At 43.7% G+C, this 27,805-nt stretch overlaps 1 protein-coding gene and 1 long non-coding RNA gene across 3 annotated transcripts in view; both read left to right on the forward strand.

Moving 5' to 3' along the window:
* Nucleotides 1–6,238, forward strand: part of FAM171A1 (family with sequence similarity 171 member A1) — a 127,346-nt gene extending 121,108 nt beyond the window's left edge. The window contains exons 7-8 of the mRNA XM_059910145.1: nt 2,604–2,718; nt 3,268–6,238. Of these exons, the coding sequence (XP_059766128.1) occupies nt 2,604–2,718; nt 3,268–4,981 (1,829 nt within the window). The 3' untranslated portion in view covers nt 4,982–6,238. The remainder of the gene's footprint in view (nt 1–2,603; nt 2,719–3,267) is intronic.
* A 1,574-nt stretch (nt 6,239–7,812) lies between these two features.
* On the forward strand, nt 7,813–22,366 carry LOC132360237 (uncharacterized). 2 transcript variants are annotated; one of them, XR_009501060.1, is made up of 5 exons: nt 7,813–7,858; nt 11,790–11,896; nt 15,648–15,791; nt 16,874–16,960; nt 21,070–22,366. It is a non-coding gene; the product is annotated as an uncharacterized LOC132360237 (long non-coding RNA). The 2 variants fall into 2 exon arrangements; XR_009501059.1 differs by having other exon boundaries at nt 21,410–22,366.
* The last annotated feature ends 5,439 nt before the right edge of the window (nt 22,367–27,805 follow it).

The following is a 27,805-nucleotide window of genomic DNA, read 5'->3' on the forward strand; positions in this document are numbered from 1 at the left end:
CCTTGATCGGGCATTTCTGAAAGGCTTAAAAGCAAACCTGTTGTTTTATATCTAAAAGAATATTCATCTCCATTTAGGATATATGAATTAACTCATATTTTTCACTGAAGTTTAATTTCACAAATATTTTGACCAAAAGTTTGGGTTTTTTTTAACCTAACCACCCTGATTTATCCCTAGGAGTATTCTAGAATTGCTTTTTTCAAAATAGTCACCTTAGGAGAAGTCTTTCCAGTGGATGGCTTCCAGTACTCAAAATGCCTTTAGAACCTTTTTCCCCTGGACTGTCATCCTTAGCGAAACTCTTCATAGGTGGCCAATCTTTTTGCTCAGAGGGTCCCTTTGATTTTTCTTAGACACATCTAAAAGTCACCCACCTCCAAGGCTGGTGAATAAAGTAGGTAATTGAGCTAGGTCAAAATGTGCTACGATTAAAAGTTGTCTCTTGTCAATTAACCATGAAGGCAGTTCCAAAATGGGGGTCCAAAATACTTTACCAATGGAATCATCACTGGGATGAACACTTAGACTCCCAAAGTAACTAATTTGATGGAGGCCAACCCTAGATGGGTGTTGAAAAATCAGTTACATTTACTTTATAGTCCAATCCTGGGAAAATGTACACTTCACATCTGGGTTTTAAGCGTATGCATTTCCCTTTACCGTATGGTTCTTGTAGCCACGTAGGCATGAACCAGCTACAGAAATGCCTCAGTCTCCAAATCTGAAATATCTAGAATATGATTATGAGTAAGGTAAGAAAGAAAAAGAAGTCCTTAAGTACCAAAGTAGAGGCCACAAAGCCCGTGCATTAAAGTTAACTTTTATTTTAGATCTGTTTCAAAGAACCATGGCGATCGGTGTTCCTATCATGTGACAGATTAATAGCTACTTTTGTAAAGAGGGGAAGAAGAACTGCTAGATGTAGGTCGACCCAAGCTTCCTGAAGAGCAGTGAAGGAAGAGACAAAAAGCCATAAAAAGCACATATAGTACAGCCCTAACGGCATTTAACGTAGAAATATGTATGTTGGTAACCCCACAGCCATCACTTACATTAAAACAAATTACAGTGATGCTGTGCTTTCGTGAGGCCAAAACCAACAAGAAAATAGAGTTTTCTCTTTCATTCTCTGGTTAAGAAGGAAATGAAGTATGACTGTGAAGTTTATCAAGATTTCCACTGGCAGAAGTTAAAATAATAGCATTTTAAGTACTTAAAAGGACCAAGCTTCAGTTATTTGGAAATGATTTCTTGGTGACCCCTGCCAAGGCATTACCTATGTCTGTGGGGTTGTCTCTGTGTCAAAAAAGAAAAAAAAAAGTTTCTCTGAACAATTAAGGCGGTAGATAGTTGTCAGTAATTTTTCCAAAAAACCAAAAGTTTCTCTGAACAATTAAGGCGATAGGTAGTTGTCAGTAATTTTTCCAACTTTTGTAAATATTCACCCTCACCCCGTTGAAATGATTTGTAATTGGGAGAGAATGATGTTATCTTTTGAACTTAAGTAATGTCAATATTTTCAAAAATCCACAAGTCTCCTTGGATTTATCTAGCTTTTAAGAGATTTTTGAAGAAATCTGTCCCTTAGAATATAAAAAATCAATCAATAAATGAGTGTTTATGGTGTTTAGTAATCATAACCATGCTCCTCTGACGTAATGTTCAATATAACCACATTCCTTCCTTCCCATCTTTTGGAGCACTGCCAGGATACCTGGACACCAATAAGTGCCCCAATATTGTAATCTGGGGACGTTTTCGTTATTGCTGTCAATCCATTGTTAGCAACATTAAGATAGATTCTTACTACTATTGAACATAAGGAGTAAGTTAAACTACCTCTTGGGATTCTAATGTAAATTAAATCCCAATTTAATTTAATGGATTCTAATGGATTTTAATGTAGATTAAAAAGAAAATATGTTTACCTCTGGTCACCTTGTCTGTAAGTTCTGGAAAGGTCTGTTGCCACCTGAGGTTAGCCATTCTGAACAGATACTAGAGAGAAAGATGTTATTTTTTAAAAATGGGAGGCATTTTAGAAACCCTTGATACCCCTGTAATAAGCTACGGATTATTTTTTTAAGTCATAGAAATTTATTTCATACATTTCAACTGATTCATTTAGGCCAAGGGTTTAGGCCAATGATTACATAGTAATCATTGCCCAGGGAAAGTGAGAATCAAATTTCGTGATTTTTTTTTTTTCTTCTGCAGTATCATAAAATCCCCAGGTCTTCAGGCTGTGTCTCTGAATGGATGAGTTCCCCTCATTATATGATCATGCATCTAGTTTTCTTTCATTAAAAGATCACATATTTAGAATGATGAAAATGGTACCCAATGCTAAGGAAGGACCCTGGACACTGCACATAGAACTTGAGTATTCGGAGTGCTCTAGTGATGGTTTGGGTAATCCCTTTTCACTGAGGGAAGTTATGGTGATGCTGCAGGCACATCATCTAAAGGGTGTTCCCGTCTGGCCGCCGCTCCACACCCCAGCCAGTAAGAGCAAGAAAAACAGCACGCTCTCAGTTCATGTCCCCTCTTTTTATTTAAAGGTTTTCACAAGTCTCAAATGCCCTTTTCTGACTTTTTAGGTCCCGTTGTCACACAGGACATCGCCACGTATCACACGGTGTTTCTTTTGGCCATCTTGGGAGGAATGGCTTTCATTCTTTTGGTTTTGCTGTGTCTCCTTTTATATTATTGCAGGTAAAGTTTTACCATTGAGGCACTGTCTTTTTTAATTTGGAATTTCTTGCGCAAGCATTGCTATCGAGGTCCTTTTGTGAGTCGAGGTCCTTTTTTTCTCATGAAAAAGTACCTAAGAACTGAACATCTGTCACGTAAGTTGCAAACAAAGTGGGAGGCACACTGTGTAAAATGTTTCTTAGAAGGGCGGTCACAAAAAAATAAGTTGTCATGATTCATTCAGAATAGTCCTAAATGGTAATGAAGAGATGATATTCTCAAGGACAGAGCAGAACTATTCTTATTTTGATGCCTCATCTGATCGACTTGCAAGAATGTTTATCGTCGACTCTGCTTTTGAATGGATAACTTGGATGTACTTGGGGTAAAATCTGCACGTTGCGACCCTCAGAATCAAACTAGGGCTGAGGGTGCGGGGTGAGAAGGCGTCTGGCTGCCAATGCGTTGTGTTGTCTTGTTTTTTCCTGTGGGAATTGAGAATTAGGTTTCGACTTGAACCTTCACTGTTCTGAGAATCTTTAATCTTGGGGTTTGTATCTTTGATCGCAGGCGGAAGTGCTTGAAACCCCGCCAGCACCATAGAAAACTGCAACTTCCTGCCACCCTGGAGAGTTCCAAAAGGGATCAGTCAACTTCCATGTCACACATCAACCTGCTGTTTTCTCGGCGGGAATCAGAATTCCCTGGCCCGCTCTCCGTCACCAGCCAGGGCCGCCCCCCGGACGCCCCGGGCTCAAAGGAGTTGATGAGCGGAGTCCATTTAGAGATGATGTCTTCCAGCGGGGAGGCGGACATGCACACGCCCATGCTGAAGCTCTCCTACAGCACCTCGCAGGAGTTCAGCTCTCGGGAGGAACTCCTGTCTCACAAGGAGGAGGATAAAAGCCAAATCTCCTTTGACAACCTGACACCGAGTGGGACGTTGGGAAAAGACTACCGTAAGTCGGTGGAGATTTTCCCCTTAAAGGCCAGGAAATCTGTGGAAAGGGAAGGCTATGAGTCCCCCGGCAACAGTGACTACAGGAGGAATTACAATGCCATGCTCTCGCAGCCTTTATTTGAAAAGCAAGACAGAGACGGTCAGGCCTCCGTGACCCACATTTCCACAGGAAGTAAGCTCACCATTCAGGAACACATGTACCCCGCGCCTTCATCTCCGGAGAAGGACCAGCTGATGGAGCGCAGACCTACTGAATGTATGATGTCGCGATCGGTAGACCACCTGGAGAGACCTACCTCTTTCCCGCGGCCCGGCCAGCTGATCTGCTGTAGTTCCGTGGACCAGGTCAATGACAGCGTTTACAGGAAAGTATTACCTGCCTTGGTCATCCCGGCTCATTACATGAAACTCCCGGGGGACCATTCGTACGCGGGCCAGCCCCTGGTCGTCCCAGCCGACCGGCAGCTGGAGATCGAGAGGCTGCAGGCCGAGCTCTCCAGCCCTCACGCGGGCGTCTTCCCGCACGCCTCCTCACAGATCCAGGCCCAGCCCTTATCTTGCCAGGCCATTTCACAGCAGCACCTGCAGGACGCGGGCGCCCGGGAGTGGACCCCGCAGAATGCGTCCATGTCCGAGTCCCTCTCCATCCCGGCATCCCTGAACGACGCGGCCTTGGCTCAGATGAACAGCGAGGTCCAGCTCCTGACCGAAAAGGCGCTGTTGGAACTTGGGGGTGGGAAGCCCCTTCCCCACCCCCGGGCCTGGTTCGTCTCCCTGGACGGCCGGTCCAATGCACACGTCAGACATTCCTACATTGATCTCCAAAGAGCTGGGAGGAACGGAAGCAATGATGCCAGTTTGGATTCTGGCGTGGATATGAATGAACCCAAATCTGCCCGGAAGGGAAGAGGAGACCCGTTGCCTCTGCCGCAGAACCACCCACCGGTCCCGGAGCACGCGCAGAAAGAGCCGCGGGCCGCGGACAGCTCGGCCTACACGCAGCTCGTGTACCTGGACGACACGGACCAGAGCGGCAGCGAGGGCGGCACCGCGGTCGGGACGCCCGAGGACAGCGCCCTGCGGTGCCTGCTGGACGGCTCCAGCCGGAGAAGCGGCGGCCAGCTGCCCAGCCTGCAGGAGGAGACGACGAAACGAACCTCGGACGTCCCCCCGGCGCCATCGGCCAGTCCCGACAAGAGGCGATCGGCTCAGGAGGACGACGACGACGACGACGACGACGACGACGACGACCAGGGCGAAGGCAAGAAGAGCCCGTGGCAGAAGCGGGAGGAGCGACCCCTGATGGCGTTCAACATCAAATGAGCGGCCCCGAGCCGCCCAACAGGGGACTAGAATCCAGTTGCCAAAAATTCTGTCTCACGGAAGCGCTGAGCTGCTTGCGGAGGAAGTTGAACCACGTCCGCCGTGGGAAGTGGACTTTTTTCTGCAAGTACCGTTTGCTGTCAAAGTGTTAGGAAGTAAAGTTCTTACTCAGAAGGAAGAATGCGTCGCCTCCAGGGAGATGGCCGAACGGAGTGTCTGAATGTCCGCGTCGTTCCCGTACTTGATGTGTCCACCCCCGAGGGCACCAAAGAACCACACGTGATGTCGCTGGGTTCTGATGATAACCTCAGTTCTCCCGCAGATTCTGGGAACAGATGAAACTCTTTTTGCATTGCTTGAATCCATTCTATCACAATAATGCTCCTGTGAAGTTATTATTGAGAGATTAGCTTGGCACTTAGTGTCTGGAGGTATGCATTATCTCAAAGGAAAACTATGCATCGCTGCTTCGTGGTCTTACTTTGCTTAGATTGTTGCTTTGGCTAGGTTTCGTTTCCGATTTGCTTTTGTTAAACACACACACACACACACACACACACACAATTTGGTTGTAAGGAATTTATTCCTTCGTTTTCACCTGCTCTGCTTCCCGGTGGTTTATTTCGGTATCTCCTTTCAGGAACTCCTGAGTGTCGCCTCTGAACATCCAAGCCTCTTAATGAAATCGTGCTGAAGTTTTTATCAGCTGCCAGTTCTTCACTTCTGGTCCCATTAACTCCAAGTGCCTTTTTTACAGTGACAACAGACAGTCCCTTACTTTGCTTTTTTTTTTTCGTTTGTTTTTCTTAACTTCTTTAATTGAACTGCCTGGATTTTATAAAGTTATGAAACGATCCCCCTTTTCTTTCAACTGCATGCCACCAAGTGCCCATTCGTGCTCCGAATTCTCATTTCAGCTCGGTGTATTCTCTCGTTCTCACGTGTGACGTGGATTCTGTTTAGCTAAGCTAGCCTAGAGGACACTTTAGCGATCCCCTTCCCTCCGCCATCCTTTTGGCCACTAGGCACCATTATGGTTTTATTGGCTGTTTGTATATACGGTTACGTATTAACTCTGGAATCCTATGGGCTGATCTTGCTCTCCAAACACAGAGTATGGGCTGAGCAAGTAGACTGAATGTGACTATTAAACAAATCTTATGTACTATCCGAAAGTGCCAGAATGACTCTTCTGTGCATTCTCCTTAAAGAGCTGCTTGGTTATCCAAAAATGAAAACTCAGAATAAACTCTTAAAAAAAAACCAAAAACCTGTCTTGTGGTCCTTTTCATTCATTCTGAGCCGTAATTGGTTTTAGAGTTGCCATTAAGAATTCTCTCTTCATCCCTTGGCAGTCTGGAAGGCCAGTTGTTGGATTTATATTCAAAGACTAACACATGGTGGGAGGAGGGATAAATTGGGAGATTGGGATTGACATATACACACTGCTATATATAAAATAGATAACTAATAATGCCCTACTGTATAGCACAGGGAACTCTTCTCAATACTCTGTAATGGCCTATATGGGAAAAGAATCTAAAAAAGAGTGGATATATGTATACGTATAACCGATTCACTTTGCTGTACAGGAGAACTAACACCAAGTTGTAAATCAACTATAGTCCAATAAAAATTAAACAAACAAAAAAGACTAACACATAGATGCTTAGGAATTGACATGATGGTTAAATCCTAAAAATCCACCTTACTGTTTAATTTCATTCAAGAATACAAGGTAACATTTTATTGTGTTTCCACACTTTACAAAAAACTAATGTTTTCTTTTATGTTCAGTGTTGATCCAGCTTCAAAAAGATGTCGTTCAAATGACCAGAACCATCCCAGATGTGTGAAACTATTAATCAAAATCATTACTGGAGCCGTCAGAATATAGCACAGATTGGTGGAAATAAATTAAGCTAGCTAGCTTCGTTATAAAATCTTTCTTCATGAATTTCACACAGGCAGAAAAATGAGTCAAGCTGATTTTTACGATTTTAATTCTCAAATGCTGATGTCTAGTGTTTTGCTTTTAAAATGGTTGAGAGAGTCCCTGACATTGTTGAAGCATCTGAATGGATGGGAGTCTGGGGTTTAACAAGTGAGTGACTGTTTGGAAGTGAACATTCTCACCAATAGGTGGCAGGTGAACCCTGGCAGATGCCACTAAAATTCCAGGTAAGAACCATTTGTCACTCTCCAAAGAAGTAGGCGGCCTCTCCCAGCATACCCAGGTCAGACATGGGTGATGGGGGAATGCCAGAAGGTCCCCACCCCTTTGCCGCGCTGCTAATGCCATAATCTCCTTAAAGCATTAGTTTCCAGAAGAGCCTCGTTTACAATGCATGTTACGTGTGACTTGTAGGTGACTTGTTACCTGTCAGTACTGATGATGGGAGATTCAGCAGGAAGACTGGGGGAGAGGGGCTTTTCTGATTCCTTCTCATTAGGTGGGACATACCTGGGTCGACCAGGATTATGGAAGGTGTGCAGCAGCCAGCAGTGGTCACGAGACGCTATGTCCCTAGAAAGACAAGACAGTGGGTTTGCCAAAGGGAAATTGGTTCTGCCGAAGATGAAGCTCACTCGTTTTACGCTCGTCCAAAAAGAGGCTCAGAGGCTAATGTTTTTGCGCGGGGAGCCAAGATTGGTCACCAGACTAGAGTTGTCTGGAAAGGGCACCCTAACCGTGTGGACTTTAAACATTGTATTTATCTTTTCATCGCAGTGTTCCGTGTTCTGAACCAATTATATTGTGTGAAGAACTAAAGCCTTCGAAAGCACCTTGCTTGTGCCACCTAGTGGTGAGTTTTCACCTGCCTCTTAAGGAGACTTTAGTCAAACAGCTCTCTGCGGCCAGGTCTGGGAAGACAGGTGAGTGTGTGTACAGGGAAGCCTCAGATGCTGCTTCTGAACCCCTGGTGAGATAAGTGAGGAGATGGGGCTGACGTTTGTTGAGTCTCTACCTGGAAACATTATGTTGGAAAGAATAACGCATTCAATTCTCAAAATCTTGTGAGGTTCATTTTATTTTTTTTACACCTAACTACATGGAGGCTGGGGGTTATGTAATCGAGGTCACTCAGCTAGAATCAGTGGTGTGTCACTTACACGGCCAGCTCTCTGGAAATGAATGCATTTAAGTTAAAAATGTATTACAAATCATAATAAAATGCATAATTGTCAATTCCATTTGATAATTCGTTCTCACAGAATGCTTTCGTTGATTTCAGTCAGAGCCAACCTGTTGCAATTGACAGAAGGATGTAGTTGTGACATAAACACTTGTTGATTTTTTTTTTACATTAATGATTAATTAATGTAACTGAAACAACGAAGATACATGTCAGAACTTCACTCACTGATCAATCATGGAGTGACTTCTTTGCTGGATCATAATAGTTTTGAACACTGTAAGAATAATTCCTCAATTTTTTGTGTGTGTTACTGGCAATGTAATGTCTCCAGACATGATACAGTTCTAAGTTTAATCTGCACTATTAACATTTTCTCCATCGCTTTCTTTAAATTTTATTTATTTATTTATTTATTTATTTATTTATTTATTTATGGCTGTGTTGGGTCTTCGTTTCTACGTGAGAGCTTTCTCTAGTTGCGGCGAGCGGGGGCCACTCTTCATCGTGGTGCGCGGGCCTCTCACTGTCGTGGCCTCTCTTGTTGCGGAGCACAGGCTCCAGATGTGCAGGCTCAGTAGTTGTGGCTCACAGGCCCAGTTGCTCCGCAGCATGTGAGATCTTCCCAGACCAGGGCTCGAACCCGTGTCCCCTGCATTGGCAGGCAGATTCTCAACCACTGCGCCACCAGGGAAGCCCTCCATCGCTTTCTTAAATCTGTACAGTCAACAAATCAAACTCTGATTTGTAGCATTTGTCCATATCCACGGTGTAAATACTCCCATGTGGCCAGTTTCCAGCAACTAAAGTGACATCACCGCACACAAAAGTTAGGAGAGATGCACAGTAGCACATAGTTATATTTGCACCAAACAGATACACTAGAGATAAATAACCTCAGAGCATAGTCACATGTAAGTTAATCCTCATCATTTGGGGATTCCATATTGACAAATCTGCCTGTTTACTAAAATTTATTTGTAACCCCCAAATCACCCCTCACTGGGCTTTCGAGATCATTCACAGACAAGCACGGAGCAATGAAAAATCTGAGTTGCCCAACACGCATGTTCCCAGCCAAGGCTGAACTGGGCGACGCTTTGCCTTCTTGTTTCAGCTCTCAGACTGTAAATAAGTGACCCTAGTTTACAGTCTGCTTATTGCCACATTTTCTGCAGTTCTGTGCTTTTTGTTGGTGATTTTGCTGCTGGAAACGGCCCCCAAGCGTAGTGCCGAAGCGCTGTTTAGCTTTCCTAAGTGCAAGAAGGCTGTGATGTGCCTGGTGTAGAGAGTATGTGTGTTAGCTAAGCTTTGTTCGGGGCGTGGGTCAGAGCACTCCACGGGCCACTAGCAAGAAGGTAGGAGCCTGGGAACAAGGTCTGCTTGACTCCAGAGCCTGATCTCTTGTCTTATGAAGCTTCACATTGAAACCCCTAGTTAGAACGGAAAATTCGAGGTGCAGTTGTTTTCCAAGCTGTAGTGTAACTCAGAGTTGAAGATGGGCAGTGTTCACTGGGAAAAGAACCAGGTATCTTCTTGTGGTTTGGGTCTGGCTGCAGGACTTGGAAGAATTTGTGAAAGAAATGAATTTATGTGCCCTAAACCATGCTGGGACATATGAAACATCATTTAAATGACAGAGACCCTGTGCTTTAGGGAACTTTATTTAGTATAAACTAACATAGATAATGCTAAAACAGTGAGGCAAAGTGCCCAAGAAAATGAGACTGGAACCAAAAAGGAAATAGACCATAAAACCTAAAAATAATACAGCCACAAGTATGATAAACTCTATGATTTCTTGTGTTCATCCTCTTAAACTTTTACTTTTTCAGACCCTCTGTATTTGGAGGACAAGGGGATAAAAATGAGTACAGTTAAAGGTAGAAATGTGTGGTGATTTTTCAACTATTTCATAGTTCCACAGTTTTGTTTTGTTTTTTTGTCTTTAGAGGTTTTTTTAATTGAGGTATAATTGACATACAACATTATATTATTTTCAGTTGTACAACATAATGATTCCATATTCATATTTATTGCGAAATGATCACCACAAATTAAGTGTAGTTAACATCTGTCACCATACGTAGTTACAGAACCTTTTTCTTGTGAAAAGAAATTTCGGGACTTCCCTGGTGGCACAGTGGTTAAGAATCTGCCTGCCAATGCAGGGGACACAGGTTCGATCCCTGGTCTGGGAAGATCCCACATGCCGCGAAACAACTAAGCCCACGAGCCACAACTACTGAGCCTGTGCTCTAGAGCCCGCGAGCCACAACTACTGAAGCCTGTGCACCGAGAGCCCGTGCTCCGCAACAAGAGAAGCCACCGCAATAAGAAGCCCGGGCACCGCAATGAAGGGTAGTCCCCGCTCGCGGCAACTAGAGAAAGCCCGCACGCAGCAACAAAGACCCAACGCAGCCAAAAATAAATAAATAAATAAATTTATATAAAGAAAAAAGAACCTGACATTTATTTTATAACTAGAAGTTTGCAGTTTCTTTAGGTGAAGTGGAAATTTCAGCCCCCTTTTTTTCGCCCTGCAAACTGTATTTTCAAAGCTGTGGCTGTAAATACACACCAATATCCCTGATAAATGTTTTTATCATTCTTTACAGAGATTGTGACTTGTTTAATGATGGTATTCTGGTACCCGAAAAGTGACTAATAATTCCTGTAAGGCTGTTTCACCTCAGCAGGATGAACAGGCATTAGAGTCCCCGAGAATGTGGAACATGAAAGAGCCTCGATAATCTCACACAGGAGGAAATGGAGGCAAGAGTGTTGGGATGACTTCCCCCACGCAGGCAGTGAGAGACCACACGGGGTGTCTTGGTCTGTTCTGGCTGCTACAAAATACCATAGACTGGGTGACTTATAAACAACAAACATTTATTTCTCACAGTTCTTGAGGCCACAAGTCCAAGATCAGGGCACCAGCATGGTTGGGTGAGGACCCTTTTCCTGATTCACCTTGTTGCCACCTCACAATGTGGAAGAGGGTAGGCAGCTCTGTGGGGCCTCCTTTACGGGGGCACTAATCCCGTTCATGAGGGCTCCACCCTCATGACCTAATCACCTCCAAAGGTCCCACCTCCTAATACCATCATCACCTTGGGCTTTAGGATTCCAACATATGAATTTGGGGAGGACACAAACATTCAGGCCATAGCTTGAGACAGGGCCCCACCTCCCGACACCTGGCTCTGTGTGTGTCCACCTCCTCAGATGGCTTCTCCATCCACTGCTCTTCCTGGCAGCTCTTCTGTACCTTCTGCCATCTGTTCACATTCCATGTACAATAGATACTCAATATCCAGAATATAAGTCATTGTAAGCCATGCTAAGTATTAAAATTTCAGGGCTGTGGGAAGAACCCTGGATTTGGATGCAGAACACCTGGGCATCAAACCTGACTCTATGAATGAGACAGGTGATTAACTTCAAGGACTGCAGAAGAGGGATGGTGGTACCTTGGCTGCCAACCTCTCGGGAGGAGGAGGGGTGGGAGTTGAGTTCAAATGAGACAATGAATAATTAAAGTTCGTTGTAAAATGTAAGTTACGGTACAAACGTAAATTGTGGCTCTTCCTAATTATTCTTTGAATCTTGTAGTTCCCTAATCCTGCTGCTACAATGTAACAATGATCTTTTTTTTGTTATACCAGCAGCTTCTCCACTGGTTTTTAGGAAAATGGTAGAGAAAACAACAGGATCTTCTTTCCCGTGCTTACTGCTTCCCACAACCTTCAGTGGAGTGATCCCTCTCTTTGCACAAGTAAGATGATTTGCCAGGTATTTGACATAAACCAGGGAGCTCAGTGAAGATGCAGCCTCCTTACACGGTGGTCTCGAAACATGTATGAGGACATGCTTACAAGGCAATAACATTGGGGTGGGTGCTCAATAACCATAAATTATTTGCTACTGGCCACAAAGATAAATACCTTTGCAAAACACAGCAGCAGCCTCTTCATCCCTTAATTTAGTTGCTCATGTGCTTGTCACCTGAGAACAGTGGTGTTCAAACCCAGAAGCACAATAGCATCACCTAGGAGCTGGAAAAAAGTATTTTGGCCTCACCACAGACCAATCAGAATCAGAATCTCTGCAGGGGAAACCTGGCACTGATATTAAAAGAAAAAAACAAAAACAACAATTCCGCAACTGATTTTGATACAGTCAGGCTTGTAAACCACTGCCTTAGAAATTCTGAAGATACATCACGGTTCCGTAGCGCCTTCTGTTGGGCAGCTCTGAGAGTGATGGATTTCCCCTTTGTTTCTAGGGTAGGTTAGCAGTCCTGTCCTAGATTTGCAGTTGGGAAGGGCAAACGCAGTCAATAACAGTCCCCCTAGCTGAGCGGCACATGCCTTAAGAGATGTGACCAGGGCTCTTCCCTGCTTTGTTCACACTGTCAAATATCTAGATGTTGACAACCCCTGAGCTCCGTCATCTATCCTGCTCAGGGGTACTACACATACCCATTGTTATCACAACCATGGCTATTTCAGAGCACTGCCTGTGAAGGATTCCCAATGGCTATATCGGCAGCCAAATCTGCTATTGAAATTCAGACTCAGTTTCCAACTGCTGACCGTGCATCTCCATCCAGATGACCCTCAAGCACCTAAACCAACTTGTCTCAAGATGGAATCATCGTGTATCATCCCATGAACCTCCCTGCCTGCCCCCCACCAAAAAAAAAAAAAAGCCCAATTCTCCTACTTTCCTTCCACATCTGCCACCCCAGTGAAGAGCCTCACCATACACAATTTCCCCAGCCAGAAACCTCAGGGTCACCCTCCAAACCTCTGTCAACCTTACCACCTGGGTTCAGGCATCACATCCTATCAATTTCACCTGCTGTCAAGAAACAGTGTGAAAATTTCATGCTTCTGGCTGGCCAGGGCTTTCTGAGCAAAATTTACTGGCATCCTAGGTCTAAGGATACATGAATATAACCATTCCTTGGAAGACAAAGAGAGTGAATTACTCCAGAGAGATTTACAGATTTATCTCCCCTGGAGCCATTCATTCACTGATCTTCATTTACATTCATTATAACAGAGAAGGACCTTTCCTTCTCTTCCCAGAGAGGATTGTTTTAAAAGCTCCAAAATTGGGCTTCCCTGGTGGCACAGTGGTTAAGAATCCACCTGCCAATGCAAGGGACACGGGTTCGAGCCCTGGTCCGGGAAGATCGCACGTGCCGCGGAGCAACTAAGCCCGTGTGCCACAACTACTGAAGCCCGCGTGCCTAGAGCCCGTGCTCCGCAACAAGAGAAGCCACCGCAATGAGAAGCCCGCGCACCGCAACGAACAGTAGCTCCCGCTCGCTGCAACTAGAGAAAGCCCGCGCGCAGCAACAAAGACCCAACACAGCCAAAAATAAAAGCTCCAAAATTCATAATTCAGGGGTTCCTCTCCTGTAGCACAGACCCCCCTTTATATATGTGATGTGATAGCTGCCCTCATCGCATCCCCCAAGGGGTAAAATGAAGCATAATGTAAAGGTATTTTTAAAGTAAATGATAGATCAGCCTCTGATCCAGAAACCTTGTTTTTGCTGTCAGGATAAAATACATAAAGACATCGTATGCTAAGTATCTCCCAGACAGTCCCTCCTGTCACCCCATCACCATTTCTAAGCGGCGGGGCTGTCACAGCCCCCGTCTCCCACCCCACCCCTCCCCATCCACGCCCACACTGCCACAAGTGTGATGTACAATCCAGTCATGTCACTTAATAGTGTTGCAGATGACAGAAGCCAAACTCAAACTAGCATCAATTAAATGAGGGACTCCGTCATCATTAAAGGGAGATTTGGGAGGCGGGTGAAATAAGGTTGTGATAGTGTGATGTATAAAAAGGAATCTGTATTTGGTCTTCATCCCTGTTCCTGGCACAGAGCTCCTAAAACCCTTGGAATTTCTTAAGTGATGAGCGTGATACAGGTGTCTTGTTATTCATCACAACCCCCTTTCAATCACACCTGAGGTTATGTTAATGCAGTGACTTTGGGGCCACAGCGAACGATGCGGGTTGGTCACCAGGGGAGCCAACCCTGTGATTAGAGGGTTGGAACTTCCAGTCCCACCCCTGACCTTGGGAGAGGGGAGCAGGGCTGGAGGTTGAACTGATTGCCAACAGCCAGTGGTGTAATCAACCGTGCCTACCGCCATGACGGCTCCAGAGAAACCCACAAGGAGGGGGGTCAGAGAGTTTCTAGGTTGGTGAAAGCGTGGAGATTCGGGGAGAGTGCTGCACCCAGAGAGCATGGAAACTCCTTCCCCCTTCCCCGTAGCTTGTCCTGTGCATCTCTTCCATCTGGCTGTCCCTGAGTTATTTCCTTTTATAACGAACCAGTAATCTAGGAAGTAAAATATTTCTCTGAGTTCTGTGAGCCACTCTAGCAAATTAATGGAACCCAAGGCGGGGGTGGTGGGACCCCCTGATTTATCGACATTTGGTCAGAAGTACAGGTGGCATCTGAAGCGGGGGACAGTCTTGTGGGACCGAGCCCTTAACTCGGGAGATCTGATGCTATTTCCAGGTGGGTAGTGTTGGAATGGAGTTGAACTGTTGGACACCCAGCTGCTGTTGGAGAATTGCTCGGTGGTGTTGACACCCACACAACAGAGTTGGTATCCAAACTGTGCAAGGGGACCAAACCACAAAAGACAGAGTATAATAATGATACCCCAAAACTGGGTTCACCTCTTGGTGGGTGTCAAGCCAAAAGATACAACCAAGCCAAAGAGCAGGAAAAGGAAGGATTTATTATTTGCAAATGTAAGGGGAACACCAGGGATATTTCCTAAAGCAGTGTCTCCCCAAACAGCAAAATTGGGGAAGTTTTCAGGGAACATGCATATTCATGAAGGGGCTTGGGCGGTGCATGCATATTCATGAAGGGGCTTGGGCAGAGGAGAATTCAGCATAGAACTGGGGCACACGTTTGTTGACAGCATCCAGGCTCTAGTGGATTGAAGTCAGAGGGTCAGCAAAGGTCAGCATCATCAGTCCTTAGGCTCTAGTTAGTCTGGTGGTTGAGTGCTCAAGGGGGGTTAGATCCTGCAAAACAGCTCAAGAATGTGCTTCAGGCTAATCTTTACCTTTGAAACAGAACTGGGAGTCTTTACAACTGATTTATTGTCCCCAATATGGTTATCTCCCTGGGCTGGTAATAGCTATTTGTTCTTACATTCTTTTGTTCCCTTAAAATCATTAACTACTGAGACCTATTCTGCAAGGGCAAGCGCTGTGACCAGGTTTAGATCACAGAATGGGTTAGGCCTAAAATGGCTTCTCTTATGTCAAAACGCCATGTCCGTTTCCCTTTCTCCTGGGACCCACTACCCTATCTGCCTGCAATCATAGCCCCGTGAAGGGGTTCTTGTTTATAGACTGCTTTCATCATGCATGATCTTGTTTGATCACGACATCCCTGTCATCTAGCTAAAGCAGGTGATGTGAATCTACTTTGGCATCCAAAGATACAGAAAAGAACTGTTTTGCCCCAACAGTGGTAAAGACCCAGGATTTGAGCAGAAACCCAGACACTTCTCCCGGAAGTACAGTACATATTCTCCCCGAAGCACCTGGCTGCCTCATAGAGACAAATTGCAGGGATGGTCACAGAACTCACACTGAGTGCCTGCTATGTTCAGGTAAGGTTCTAAGCGCTCCCTGGGGCTCAGCTTATTGAATCCTCGCCAGAATCTGTGAGATCAGGACTCTGTCATTTCACAGATGAGGAAACTAGAGAAGCAGAGAAACTTACCTTATGGATGTGTCGACTGAAAGAAATCCACAACTTAAAAGCTGAGAATTATGTTTTATTTGACAGACTTGCTGAGGACTTAAGCCCAGGAGGCAGCAACTCAGATGGCTCTGAGAGACCCCTCCAAAGAAGTAAGGGGAGAGCCAGGATATATAGGAGTTTTTGCAAAACAAACAAACAAAAAACAGGTAGACAGACCATCAAAAGATTACTGTTCATTAAAGAAAAACAGACATCTCAAGTTAATGAATTTAGCACTTTTCTATGTGTGGGAAGATGCAAGAATATGGGTTCATTGAAATCATTCCTTTGATAGGCACCTTAACTATCTAGGGCCAGTATCCTGCTTTTCTCCTCAGGGTGAATCCCCTCAGGGTGCACATTCAGGAGTGGCTGCAATGACTAATGGCTTGAACCTTTGTTTACTGGTATGGCAGGTGGCATTTTTCATCCATAGACCTATGCTCTCTGCCTTTCTGCAATGCTTATGAAATAGTGTTAACTGTCTTATGGGAAGCTAAAAATGTCGTTTCCCAGAATGCCAACAATTTGATAAAGAGTATAACAATTATAAACTCCTTCGAGAAACATGGCAGTGGTCACTGAGGTCCTAAGGGATCCTGTGAGCCTTAGAAAGATAACTTGATACTTATTCCCCAAAGGGGGAAATTTTGGAGTCCTGTGATATTAGTCACCCCTTAAAGGCCAGACAAGGTAGGAAAGTAGGTTAAAGTGAGATCAAATGCACAGCAGCAAAAAAATTCATGTTTGATATAAGGAGACACACAAAAGGGGAATCATGGTGATGAATATATCAATAGAACTACTTGGAAATAGAGAATAGCTCAAATTGCATTGGAGATCAATTACATTTTTCCTTCAAAGAGGCCAGGAGAGACAGATTTTCATTCTCTTGAGTGAGAGAAAATGAATGTAAACTATTTCTCAGGGAGGTTTGCCTTTTTCTAGATTGGGAGGTAAAAGAAAGCTGGAGAGAGGCATCTTCAGAGAAGGAGCTTCACAGAGGAGAGGTGATTCTTGGCCAGAGAGCACTTGGTGAGTCTCATGTGAAAGAGAGTTGTTTTTTTAAGTGGTTATTATCTTATAATACTAAAGTTAGCTTGTCGCCAGTGGGTATTGGAATGACACAGAGTATCAGCAAATAAATAGCCAAATAGTCATTGTGAACTGCAATGAAACTTATTTATGTGAGCATCAGTTGTCGTTTCATATAAACTAGAACTACAGTTGGTCCTTCTGCTAAGAATACAACACACTGTTTAAGCTTAACTTTTTCACTGGGCAAATAGAATAAAATGTAGACTTTCAGAAAAATCTTATGGTTGGAAAGCTGGTATACTTCCAGAGGTACATGTACTGAATTAATTATATAGGCTAGTCAACTAAAATTTTAGCACACTGAAGGTGAAAATCAAGAGAGACAGAGGAAATATAATTTCCTTTAAGAACAGAAACCTCGTGTTTCATTCATTTTGTATCCTCAGACTTGCGCACTTGGGTGTGTGTGTGTAAAGGAGAAGAGGGACAGTGTATATAAGCTCAAAGAAATACTGGTTCATAAAGGAATTAACTTTAAAATTATAAAAACAAAGTTACTGAACCATGTAGTGATTTTTGGTGTTACCTCTACTTATAAAACAAGTTATTTGGCAGATGAAAAGCTGTTAGCTCAGTTTTCTCAATAACCTTTTTTCCTTTACATCCTTAGACATGGTACCAAAATGACATTTCTTCTCATGTGTTTAAAGAGGTATCTTCTATGCCTCTTTCTGACTGATAATTCCTTCTCTGGAAATGATGCCCAATAGACAGGGTGGAGCCCAGTGGTCACGTCTCCATGATGGGAGTAGAGTGATTGGTCACATTCACAGTGATTGATCTAGGCAGGAGCCAATCAGAGTTCTTCTCTGGCTTTTTTTATTATTTTAACTAGAACTGGGAGAGGTAGGGCTAGTGGTGGAACTGCATATATGAAACTCGAAAGTTGCTAATAGTCGTATTCCTTGGATTATCCGAGCTACCCCACTAACTTTCCAGTAAAGTCCCTATTTTGCCTAAGGCATCCAGGCCACAATAAGAGAGAGGGAACTTGACTCACACAGAGAAGAGGTGAGTGAGAGGAGAATCCTGGCTGCCAGCGCTCACCTGGATCACTGTCCTTCCTGTAATTTTATTATTCATCCCCTCCCTTCCATTATTTAAAATGTTCCAATACCCTTCCAGTAAATTCCCCTTTATTGTCAGATAGTTCTAGTTTGTTTGTCACTAGTATCTCACAGAGCCCAGAAATAAAGCATCCTATTGGCCAGATGTAGCACCTGGTTAAAAACCTACGTGGGATTTTTCAGGTCCAACCATAGGCAATTACAAAGATTTGCTGGGTAGGGAAGCTGCTCTCCCCCACCAGACAATGTGTACACACACACATCCATTCCATGGGGAAGATGGAACATTTCGGGGGCTGGTGCGTGTTCCTGTTTGGCCTCTTGGCTTATCCTAGAGCAGTGATTAAAGACTTGACTTTCCTTTTGGCGTGTTGTCTTAACTGAGCATCTCAACACCTGGCAACTCAGCTCGTGAAATAAACCCATCAGTGAAGGTGGGGTATCTGTTTGCATTACATTATGCAAACACAACTTAGACACTTGAAGACATGATTGTGCTTTGGAAGGCTAAATCAACTGGAATATACACTTCTAGAAGTTTTTAACCTGACTTCTGTGGAAAGATATGAACATTTGCATCATAAAGTCCTAGATTGTTCATGCTACCCAGTCATTCATTACATGCGTAAGTCACCACGGTAGCGACCACAAGTCACCATGACAAAACAACAAAGTCTCATTGCTGCATTTTAGATGCTCTCCATTCTACAAATAAGAATGAAAGAGCATTCCTAACTTACCCTACTTTTGAATTATACTATTTTCCCATGATAGATAGAGAGAAGGTACATAATCATGAATTTTGTGAATGATAATCAAAATCATTTTCTAATTTGGTTCACAAAACAGTCTCTGCCCTTGATATTAAGGAGAGAGTGAGAACAAAGACTCATCAAAGTTAAGATGCAGAAACTGTCTGATTAACAGAGTTTTTAAATTAATTTACTTGTCTTTTAAACCCCGTGTTTGTATTGATTTTTTTTTAATTGAAGTATAGTTGATTTACAATGTTGTGTTAGTTTCAGGTGTACAGCAAAGTGATGCAGATATATATATATATATATATATATATATATATATATATATAAAAATACACACACATATATATTCTTCCTCAGATTCTTTTCCCTTATAGGTTATTACAAAATGTTGAGTACAGTTCCCTGTGTTATACAGTAGGTCCGTGTTGGTTATCTATTTTATATATAGTAGTGTGTATATGTTAATCCTATACTCCTAATTTATCCTCCCCCCTTTCCCCTTTGGTAACCATAAGTTTGGGTTTCTATGTCTGTGGGTCTATTTCTGTTTTGTATATAAGTTTATTTTTATCTTTTTTTTAAGATTCCACATATAAGTGATAATCATATGATATTTGTCTTTCTCTGACTTACTTCACTTAGTATGATAATCTCTAGGTCCATCCATGTTGCTGCAAATGGCATTAATTCATTCTTTTTAATGGCTGAGTAGCATTCTATTGTATACATGTACCACATCTTCTTTATCCGTTCCTCTTTTGATGAACATTTAAGTTGTTTCCATGTTTTGGCTGTTGTGAATAGTGCTGCAGTGAACATTGGGGTGCATGTATCTTTTCAAATTATGGTTTTCTCTGGATATATGCCCAGGAGTGGGATTGTAGGATCATTTGGTAGCTCTATGTTTCATTTTTTAAGGAACCTCCCTACTGTTCTCAATAGCTGCTGCACCAATTTACATTCCCACCAACAGTGTAGGAGAGTTCCTTTTTCTCCTGTGTTGATTTGCTTTTAATTAATTTCAAAAAATCTTCTTCCATTTTTTTCTTAACTAAGCTTCTTTGTTTCTCTTAAGGCCTACATTCAACCTTCTATATGCCTTGGCAGGTACACCTGTGAATTTGCATAAGGACAGATCTGCCTGTGGCTGACTTTATGGTGATATGTTGCCTTAACACGCAACCATACGATAAGCCGAAAGTACAGGAAGTGAACAGCCAACCAACTCACCTGACCAATTACAGTGCTAACTGTCAATGTCAATCAAAGCTGTCAATTTAGGCACAGGTGCCTTTTCTGCTGAGACAAAGCCCAGAATGTCTTAACCACAATTCACAGGTAAAATAGATAAGGGCTAAGATGATAAGGACGGCCTGGGAGGGTCCAAGAAGGATGTGAGACTTACACTCAGTTTAGAACGTCAAGGGAGAAAGTTTTTTTGAGAAAAGAGATGGATGAGGAGGCAACAGGAACCAAGGGTAGGATGTGGTCGGTTCTCCGATTCCCAATTTGCATTTCTTTGGATGCTTATTCTTTGTGCCTAAGACTCTAGAGAGATGTACCTAGAAGATATAAAGGTGAACTTACTACCGTGTTAACATCTTGACTTTTTCAGTCAAGATGTACCTTAATTATTTGTTTTAATTGAATAAAAAAAATTAATCCTGCCATTTGCAACGACACAGATGGACCTGGACACTATGCTAAGTCAGCAAGACAGACACAGGAAAATGCTGCATGGTATCACTTATATGTGGGATCTAAAAAAAATCAAACTCATAGAAACAGAAGGTAGAAGAATAGTTGTCAGGGCTTGGGAGGCGGAAGAAATAGGGAGAGTTTGGTAAAAGGGTACAAGTTTTCTAAGATGAAAAACCTGGTGACTATAGTTGATAACGCTGTATTGTATAGTAATTGGAATTTGCTAAGAGAGTAAAATGTAAACATTCTCACCAAAGAAAAGGAAAGATAAATGTGTGAGGTGACGCATGTGTTAATTAAAAGGTCGGAATCCTTTCACACACAAAAAAAGTGTCTTTAACTTTATCCTTGGAGACAGTAGGTGTCAGATGATGGCATCTCTTGTGAATCAGAATCTCTCCGTTTTCAGGAATACCATAGTAACAATGACTTCTTTTCTCATCTGAGAATAACTTTTGGAATAATTAGAAAAATGCCATAGTATGACTCAAAATTTTTTCTCCCTCTGTCCTCTGAGGTCTGTAACACGGATGCCGCCCTAGGAATTCAGGATTCCAGAAACTCTTGGTGGATTAAGTCACCACATTCTCAATGAGATTACTCACCAGGATGCTTATCCACTATCTGCTTCCTTTGATAAAGTCACTCCTGATTGTTTCAATGTGTGGATCTACCGATAAAATCACATCATTGCCCTTCTGTCATCTATCTATTCATACCCTATGCTTATGACTGAGACATTAACAGGGTGATGGCTCTCTCTGATTCCCTCCTTCCAAGTGTCATCAGCCCCAATATAAAAAGGTTGTGAGATGTTTAAAATGGTTGTGAATAGAAAATTCGCATTCTTGCTTCAGGTTGTGGAACTCCTAACCAGTCTACAGAACCCCAAGCCCTGTAGCCGCAGCATTTGCTTCTGTGGAAGATGCTTCAACTACTTTACCTGTAAAACTGCTGTCGTCCAAGAGGAGTGGGTTCCTGCCGCTGGAATGCCGGGCTGTCACCCTTGGTTCTCCTGATACGCTTACAGTTTTGCTGAGGAAACAAATATACATACTTGAGACATTAACCGTGCAAGTAGACGGGATATAAGACTCTGCGTCTATATATGAAACTCTCCCATCCCGAGGGAAGGTTGAGTTTAGGTTAATTCACACAGAAAAACTAAATGGAAAGAGCAGTATAGGTTTCATGAAGGACTGAAGCCCTGGAGCCCCCAGAAGATCGTGAAGAAGTTAATGGATTAAGGGGTACAGTCAGCATGCACCTGTCCGAGATCGTAAAGTTGTGACCAGAGCGAGCATCTTTGAAAGACAAATTCCGACCTCTGGAGAGAAACATGCCATGGAATTACTGAGAGTGGCACATCAGCTTCTTCCGTGTGGAAGCACAGAGGAGGGATGCCTCTTGCTAAATAATGTTGCAGCCACACGTGGCACAGAGTTCAGAGACCTCGGGGAGGCCAGGAGCAGATTCATCTGCAAACTCAGCCTTCACTCTCTTAAGAATGAGTTAGTATTATAGAAAACAAAAGGGAAAGGGAGGTGGGGGAGAGATAAGTTAGACGTATGGGATTAAGAGATACAAATTACTATACATAAAATAGATAGGGACTTCCCTGGCGGTCCACTGGTTGAGACTCCAAGCTTGCACTTCAGGGGGCATGGGTTTGATCCCTGGTCGAGGAACTAAGATCCCGCATGCTGCACGGCGTGGCTAATAAATCAATAAACAAATAAATAAATACATAAATACATAAGCAACAAGGATTTACTGTATAACCCAGGGAACTATACTCAAGATCTTAAAACAATCTCTAATGGAAAATAATCTGAAATAAAAAAGATATATATATATATATATAACTAAATCACTTTGCTGCACATCTGAAACTAACACAATGTTGTAAATCAGCTATACATCAATTAAAAAAAAAAAAAGAGTTAATCTTGCAAAGAATGCCTTGAATGCCTCAGAAAGGGAAAGGACTCTGCCAGAATTTGAAGCGAGTGCAGCAGAGAGTGGGTGTGCAGAACTTACAAAGGAAATGTCTGCGAACTGATCTCACCCTCTTAGCCCACTTATAAAAGGGTCATGAGAGTGGGAGCATCTTGAAGCATTTCTTTAAACAGAGCGGTGCTGTGAACTCCAGCCACCTGCCCCCAGGCCCAGAGCCAGACCCTGGGGAGGGGGCAAAACCTGTGAGAGGGAAAAGGCTGGAGTGGCAGGAGGGGCGTAGATCACAGCCCTCCTGTCTGACCGCGTGTTCTCCATCATGGCGGCCCCACCTGGGAAGAAGAGAGAAGTCCAATGCCAAAACCAGCAGAAGTTTTGATTGTTCACAGGACTGAGCCTTCTGATTAAGAAATCGAAACTCATTGTTTTCACCGAATGGTCTGTAAGACTGTTGTTCCTTGAGAGTGACCAGAAATGTCATCAATCTGACAGTTGTTTTTTGGGTTTTTTTTGGTTTTTTTTTTTTTTATTTTTGACTGTGTTGGGTCTTCGTTTCTGTGCGAGGGCTTTCTCTAGTTGCGGCAAGCGGGGCCACTCTTCATCGCGGTGCACGGGCCTCTCACTATCGCGGCCTCTCTTGTTGCGGAGCACAGGCTCCAGACGCGCAGGCTCAGTAATTGTGGTTCACGGGCCCAGTTGCTCCGCGGCATGTGGGATCTTCCCAGACCAGGGCTCGAACCCGTGTCCCCTGCATTGGCAGTCAGATTCTCAACCACTGCGCCACCAGGGAAGCCCAATCTGACAGTTTTAACGGATGGACAGACTTGAGTCTGATGTGGTCAAAAAAGCCAAACTCTTTGCTTCAGATCAACAGAGGAAAAGCTTGCAGGAGAGCTGAGCAGGGCTGGAGGGAGGCATGATTCTCCCGCTAAACACAGAGACGCGAACCCTGCCTGCACGGATGCTGGGACGCAGCGTAGAAACAGGCAACAGAGGAACCGAGCTCCCCATCCTAAATCATTATTTTGAATTTCTCCAGGGCAGAAGCCCAGACAGACACATGGCCGTAAAACTAAGGGCCAGGCATGGACAACGTACAGCTAAGAGACTGAAGGAGTATGCTAGCCACGCTATCTGGCTTTGGTTACAAGCCCATGAAGTTGACTCTATTCTTGTTATACTTAAGTAGAACTTGTTTCTTTAACTCCAACCTCATGCTATGATGTTGGACATTTCCTGTTCATCATTCTTTTCGATGGAGCTGGTCCTGGTAAAGAGATAGTTCTGTATGACTCACAGTCTTTGACTTCCTACTCCAGTTTTTTTTTTTTTTCTTTATTTGGTTGACCCAGGTCATAATGCCTCCATCAATATGAATGGGAAGATGAAAGAACCCGAAGAAAGCTCTCTTAAAAGTGAGCTTAAGTTGGTCTTATTCCCTTTTACCAAACATTTGTAACAGCTAAGGGAGCAGGTAGAGTGTTTTTACTGATACTTATTTTTTTCCCCAATAATTTCTCTTTCTTCAGTATCCTAAGCAATTGGTTTGTTTCTTGGTTTTTTTATATAAATTTATTTATTTATTTTTGGCTGCATTGGGTCTTCGTTGTTGCATGCGGGGCTTTCTCTAGTTGTGGCGAGCGGGGGCTACTCTTGGTTGCGGTGCACGGGCTTCTCATTGCGGTGGCTTCTCTTGTTGCGGAGCACAGGCTCTAGGCGTGCGGGCTTCAGTAGTTGTGGCATGCGGGCTCAGTAGTTGTGGCTCGCAGGCTCTAGAGCGCAGGCTCAGTAGTTGTGGCACACGGGCTTAGTTGCCCCGTGGCATGTGGGATCTTCCCGGACCAGGGCTCAAACCCGCGTCTCCTGCATTGGCAGGTGGATTCTTAACCACTGCACCACCAGGGAAACCCAGCAATTGGTTTTAAAATTATTCTGAAGTATACTGGGGTTCTTTGAGGTCAGAAGCCAAGACAGAATCTTCCAGTTTTTACTGATTTATATATTAGGGGGCCTCGTGTAATGACTTTTTCTAAAATGATTTCAGTTTTTAGAAAAATAACAGCATTTGAAAAGGATTGTGCTAGGCAGTGGCAACAAGGATTTGTTCTTAGCTTGCAGTCCTGCTGTTAGGCTTTTTTAAAAAGTATCAGAAGGAGAGAAGTACGTAGAAGGAGGCCGTGGAGGATGGCAGCGGAAGTCCGAGAACCGAGGAGAGTGCTTCACAGCGTGGGGAGCGGGGGCTCTTGTCCAGAAGAAGAAACAAAGTGGGGACCCTGAATCCACTCAGCATCTTCGGGGGAGCAGCAAGACCTCTTACGCTGGCTCTCAAGGGATGGATTAGGCAGTACAGGAGCTGCCAAAATTGAGCCATTTAAGGGATTTGAAAAATTAACCTCACACCTGCCCTCACAGCTGTAACTCAGAGGAACGGGGAAAAACATGCAGAGAGAGAAGCTCACTGCTTCCAGATCTACTCTGATGGTTTGATGTCATCCCAGAAGGAGGAGCCAAAAGGCCCTCAGAGGTCCCCTGGTCCAGTCTCCTTATTTGCAGATTTAATGAAGGGTTAGATTGAGGCTGGTTTCACTGACCACAGAGAGGCGACCTACAGCTGTGAACGGCAAGAGTGGCCAACCAGCCCAAGGTAAGCCCTCTAAAAATGGATATTCTGCTTGAAAGAGAATGATTTGAGGATCTTCAAAGACAGTACATCAGGAACTTGATACAACTGGTGAATTTTTTCACACGCTGTTTGCCCTGCATATGGATTCCCTGACATCATCTATCCAAAGCATTCAACCCTTTGGATAGATATTCGGGGGGGTGATAGCTGAAAAATATCTATGCATAAATTACATGTTGCTATTTTTAACTTGAATTTGCATTAACTATTCCCTGTTCCCTTCTTTATCGGAGAAGGTGGGTGACTTCTGCTAAGCAAAATTTCCTCTTGAATAAGAGTCAGATTTAGTCCATTTGTATCTTTCCAGTTTTTCTAATGATTCCTCTTGCATTTACTGAGATCCTTAAAGGCTGAAGTAATAGAGGATAAATTATCTTAAAATAGTGCATGTTGTTTTATAGTTCATGCAGGATCATTCGGTATTAAGCAGTTATTTCTCAAGTAGTAACCAGGCAGTAAGCACTAAACAAAGTTCTGGGGGTACAGAAATAAATGTGACAGGGGCTTCGCTGGTAGTGCAATGGTGAAGAATCCGCCTGCCAATGCAGGGGACACGGGTTCGAGCCCTGGTCCGGGAAGATCCCACATGCCGCGGAGCAACTAAGCCCGTGCGCCACAACTACTGAGCCTGCGCTCTAGAGCCCGTGAGCCACAACTACTGAGCCTGCGCGCCTAGAGCCCGTGCTCCCAACAAGAGAAGCCACCGCAATGAGAAGCCCGTGCACCGCAACGAAGAGTAGCCCCTGCTCGCCACAACTACAGAAAGCCCATGCACAGCAACAAAGACCCAACGTAGCCAAAAATAAAAATAAATAAATAAAATTTTAAAAATTTATTTTAAAAAAAAGAAAGAAATGCGACAGGGTTCTGCCCTCAAAGCTCACTCATGCAACCAGTTGAGCATGCAGCATAACTGATTACTTTTAAAGCTCTGTTTGTGGTTATCTCACCTTGTAGGAACCACAAAAGGTGAAACAGTGTTCCTGTGTGTTAGGGCTTCTGTTGTAAATCCTTACGGACATGCTGACGTTTAGGGTACAGAAATGCTTTAAGACATGCCATGGAACGTACTGGTCAGCACAAGAAGTACAGAGAAATGGACTGAGGTCTGGTATGGACCAGTATTGTACTCCCATGTAAAAACAAATGGGGCAATAAAAGATCGGCCATTCCCATCTGCTGTAACGGCCCTAGGGGACAAGGGCCAGTGGGATATGAAGGACCCAAGCTGGGAGAAGAGCTCTGAAAAGGACTGAGTCCCGTGTAGGGGCTGCAGCAGTGATATCTTGCTTATTCAGATGATATCTTTTTTGTTACTTTGTATTGGAGTATAATTGATTTACAGTGTTGTATTAGTTTCTGCTGTACAGCAAAGTGAATCAGTTATACATATATCCAGTCTTTTTTAGATTCTTTTCTCATAGAGGTCATTACAGAGTATTGAGTAGAGTTCCCTGTGCTATACAGTAGGTCCTTGTTGTTTATCTATTTTATATACAGCAGTGTGTATTTGTTAATCCCAATCTCCCAGTTTATCCCTCCCCCCGCTTTCCCCCTTGGTAACCATAAGTCTGTTTTCTACATTCAGATGATATCTTAAGAGCCAACTTGGCCCTTCCCAAGCTTCCATAAGAACAAAAAGATTCACTAAAAGTGGAAGCCCAGGGGCAACCACGTCCTGACTGGAGAAAGTCATCAACATTATTACATCCTTCTCCCATCAAATATTTCCTAAGGAAAGATGTCCAGCATTGAGAATCTTCTAACTACAGGGTCAGGGTTATGAAATTAGAGTTGGGCCAATGCTTTCACTTGCAATTTTTCTCATTTCCTTTTGTTCATCTCCTCATAAATAGGCTTTTTGTCTTCCAAAAGCCTGGTGTCAAAGAACGCTTCACGGGATTCAGCCACTCTTGTGTGTGAGAACTGAAATTGAATGTCTGTAGATTATTCGTGTGAGCCCCCAGAAGTCACCCCGGCTGCATTATGATTCGGAGAAATGCCACCACAGAGGTGTGCAATTGTGCTAGATGATAGCTCTCACTGTCAGTTATTTAAAAAGAAAATCAGGTGTGATTTGAGCTACGAGTACAACAGGTAATTTAGAAAATTGTGATGAAAGCAAAACTTCTTTCTTCGTCTCTAATTACTGCAGCACAAAGGATTTGTTCTACTCACAGGCAGATGTGAAGAACACTCTGCCTTGTAAAAGAAAGCGGATTAGAAAATAAGGTCTAGCAGTTCAAGAGCTCAGGAATGCTGGCAGCAAGGCAAGTTGCGTCTGCGTGGCCACATCCAGCAGCAGAAGCACGGAGAGCCGAGGACTCAGTGCTCCCCAGGGACCCAGTTCTGTTTCCCAGTCCCACCCTATCAGAAACCAAGGTTGAGAATCCAGAACAGCGGGGGGCATAAATCTATGCTAGAAGATCAGAAGGAAGGAAGCAGTATCAGATTCTGAAATCCAGGATCAAAGCCAGACACGGGCAAGCTAAGAAGCAGGCTGTTCAGAGCCAGGAGTGAAATGAACCCGACTTAACAGTCCAGATTCAAGGTGTCAAGTCAGAGCTGGGATGTGGTTAGGAAATGTGATGCTTGGGCAGGAAGCAGGAGGTAA

This window comes from Balaenoptera ricei, chromosome 2, assembly GCF_028023285.1.
Source record: "Balaenoptera ricei isolate mBalRic1 chromosome 2, mBalRic1.hap2, whole genome shotgun sequence".
Taxonomy (NCBI): domain Eukaryota; kingdom Metazoa; phylum Chordata; class Mammalia; order Artiodactyla; family Balaenopteridae; genus Balaenoptera; species Balaenoptera ricei.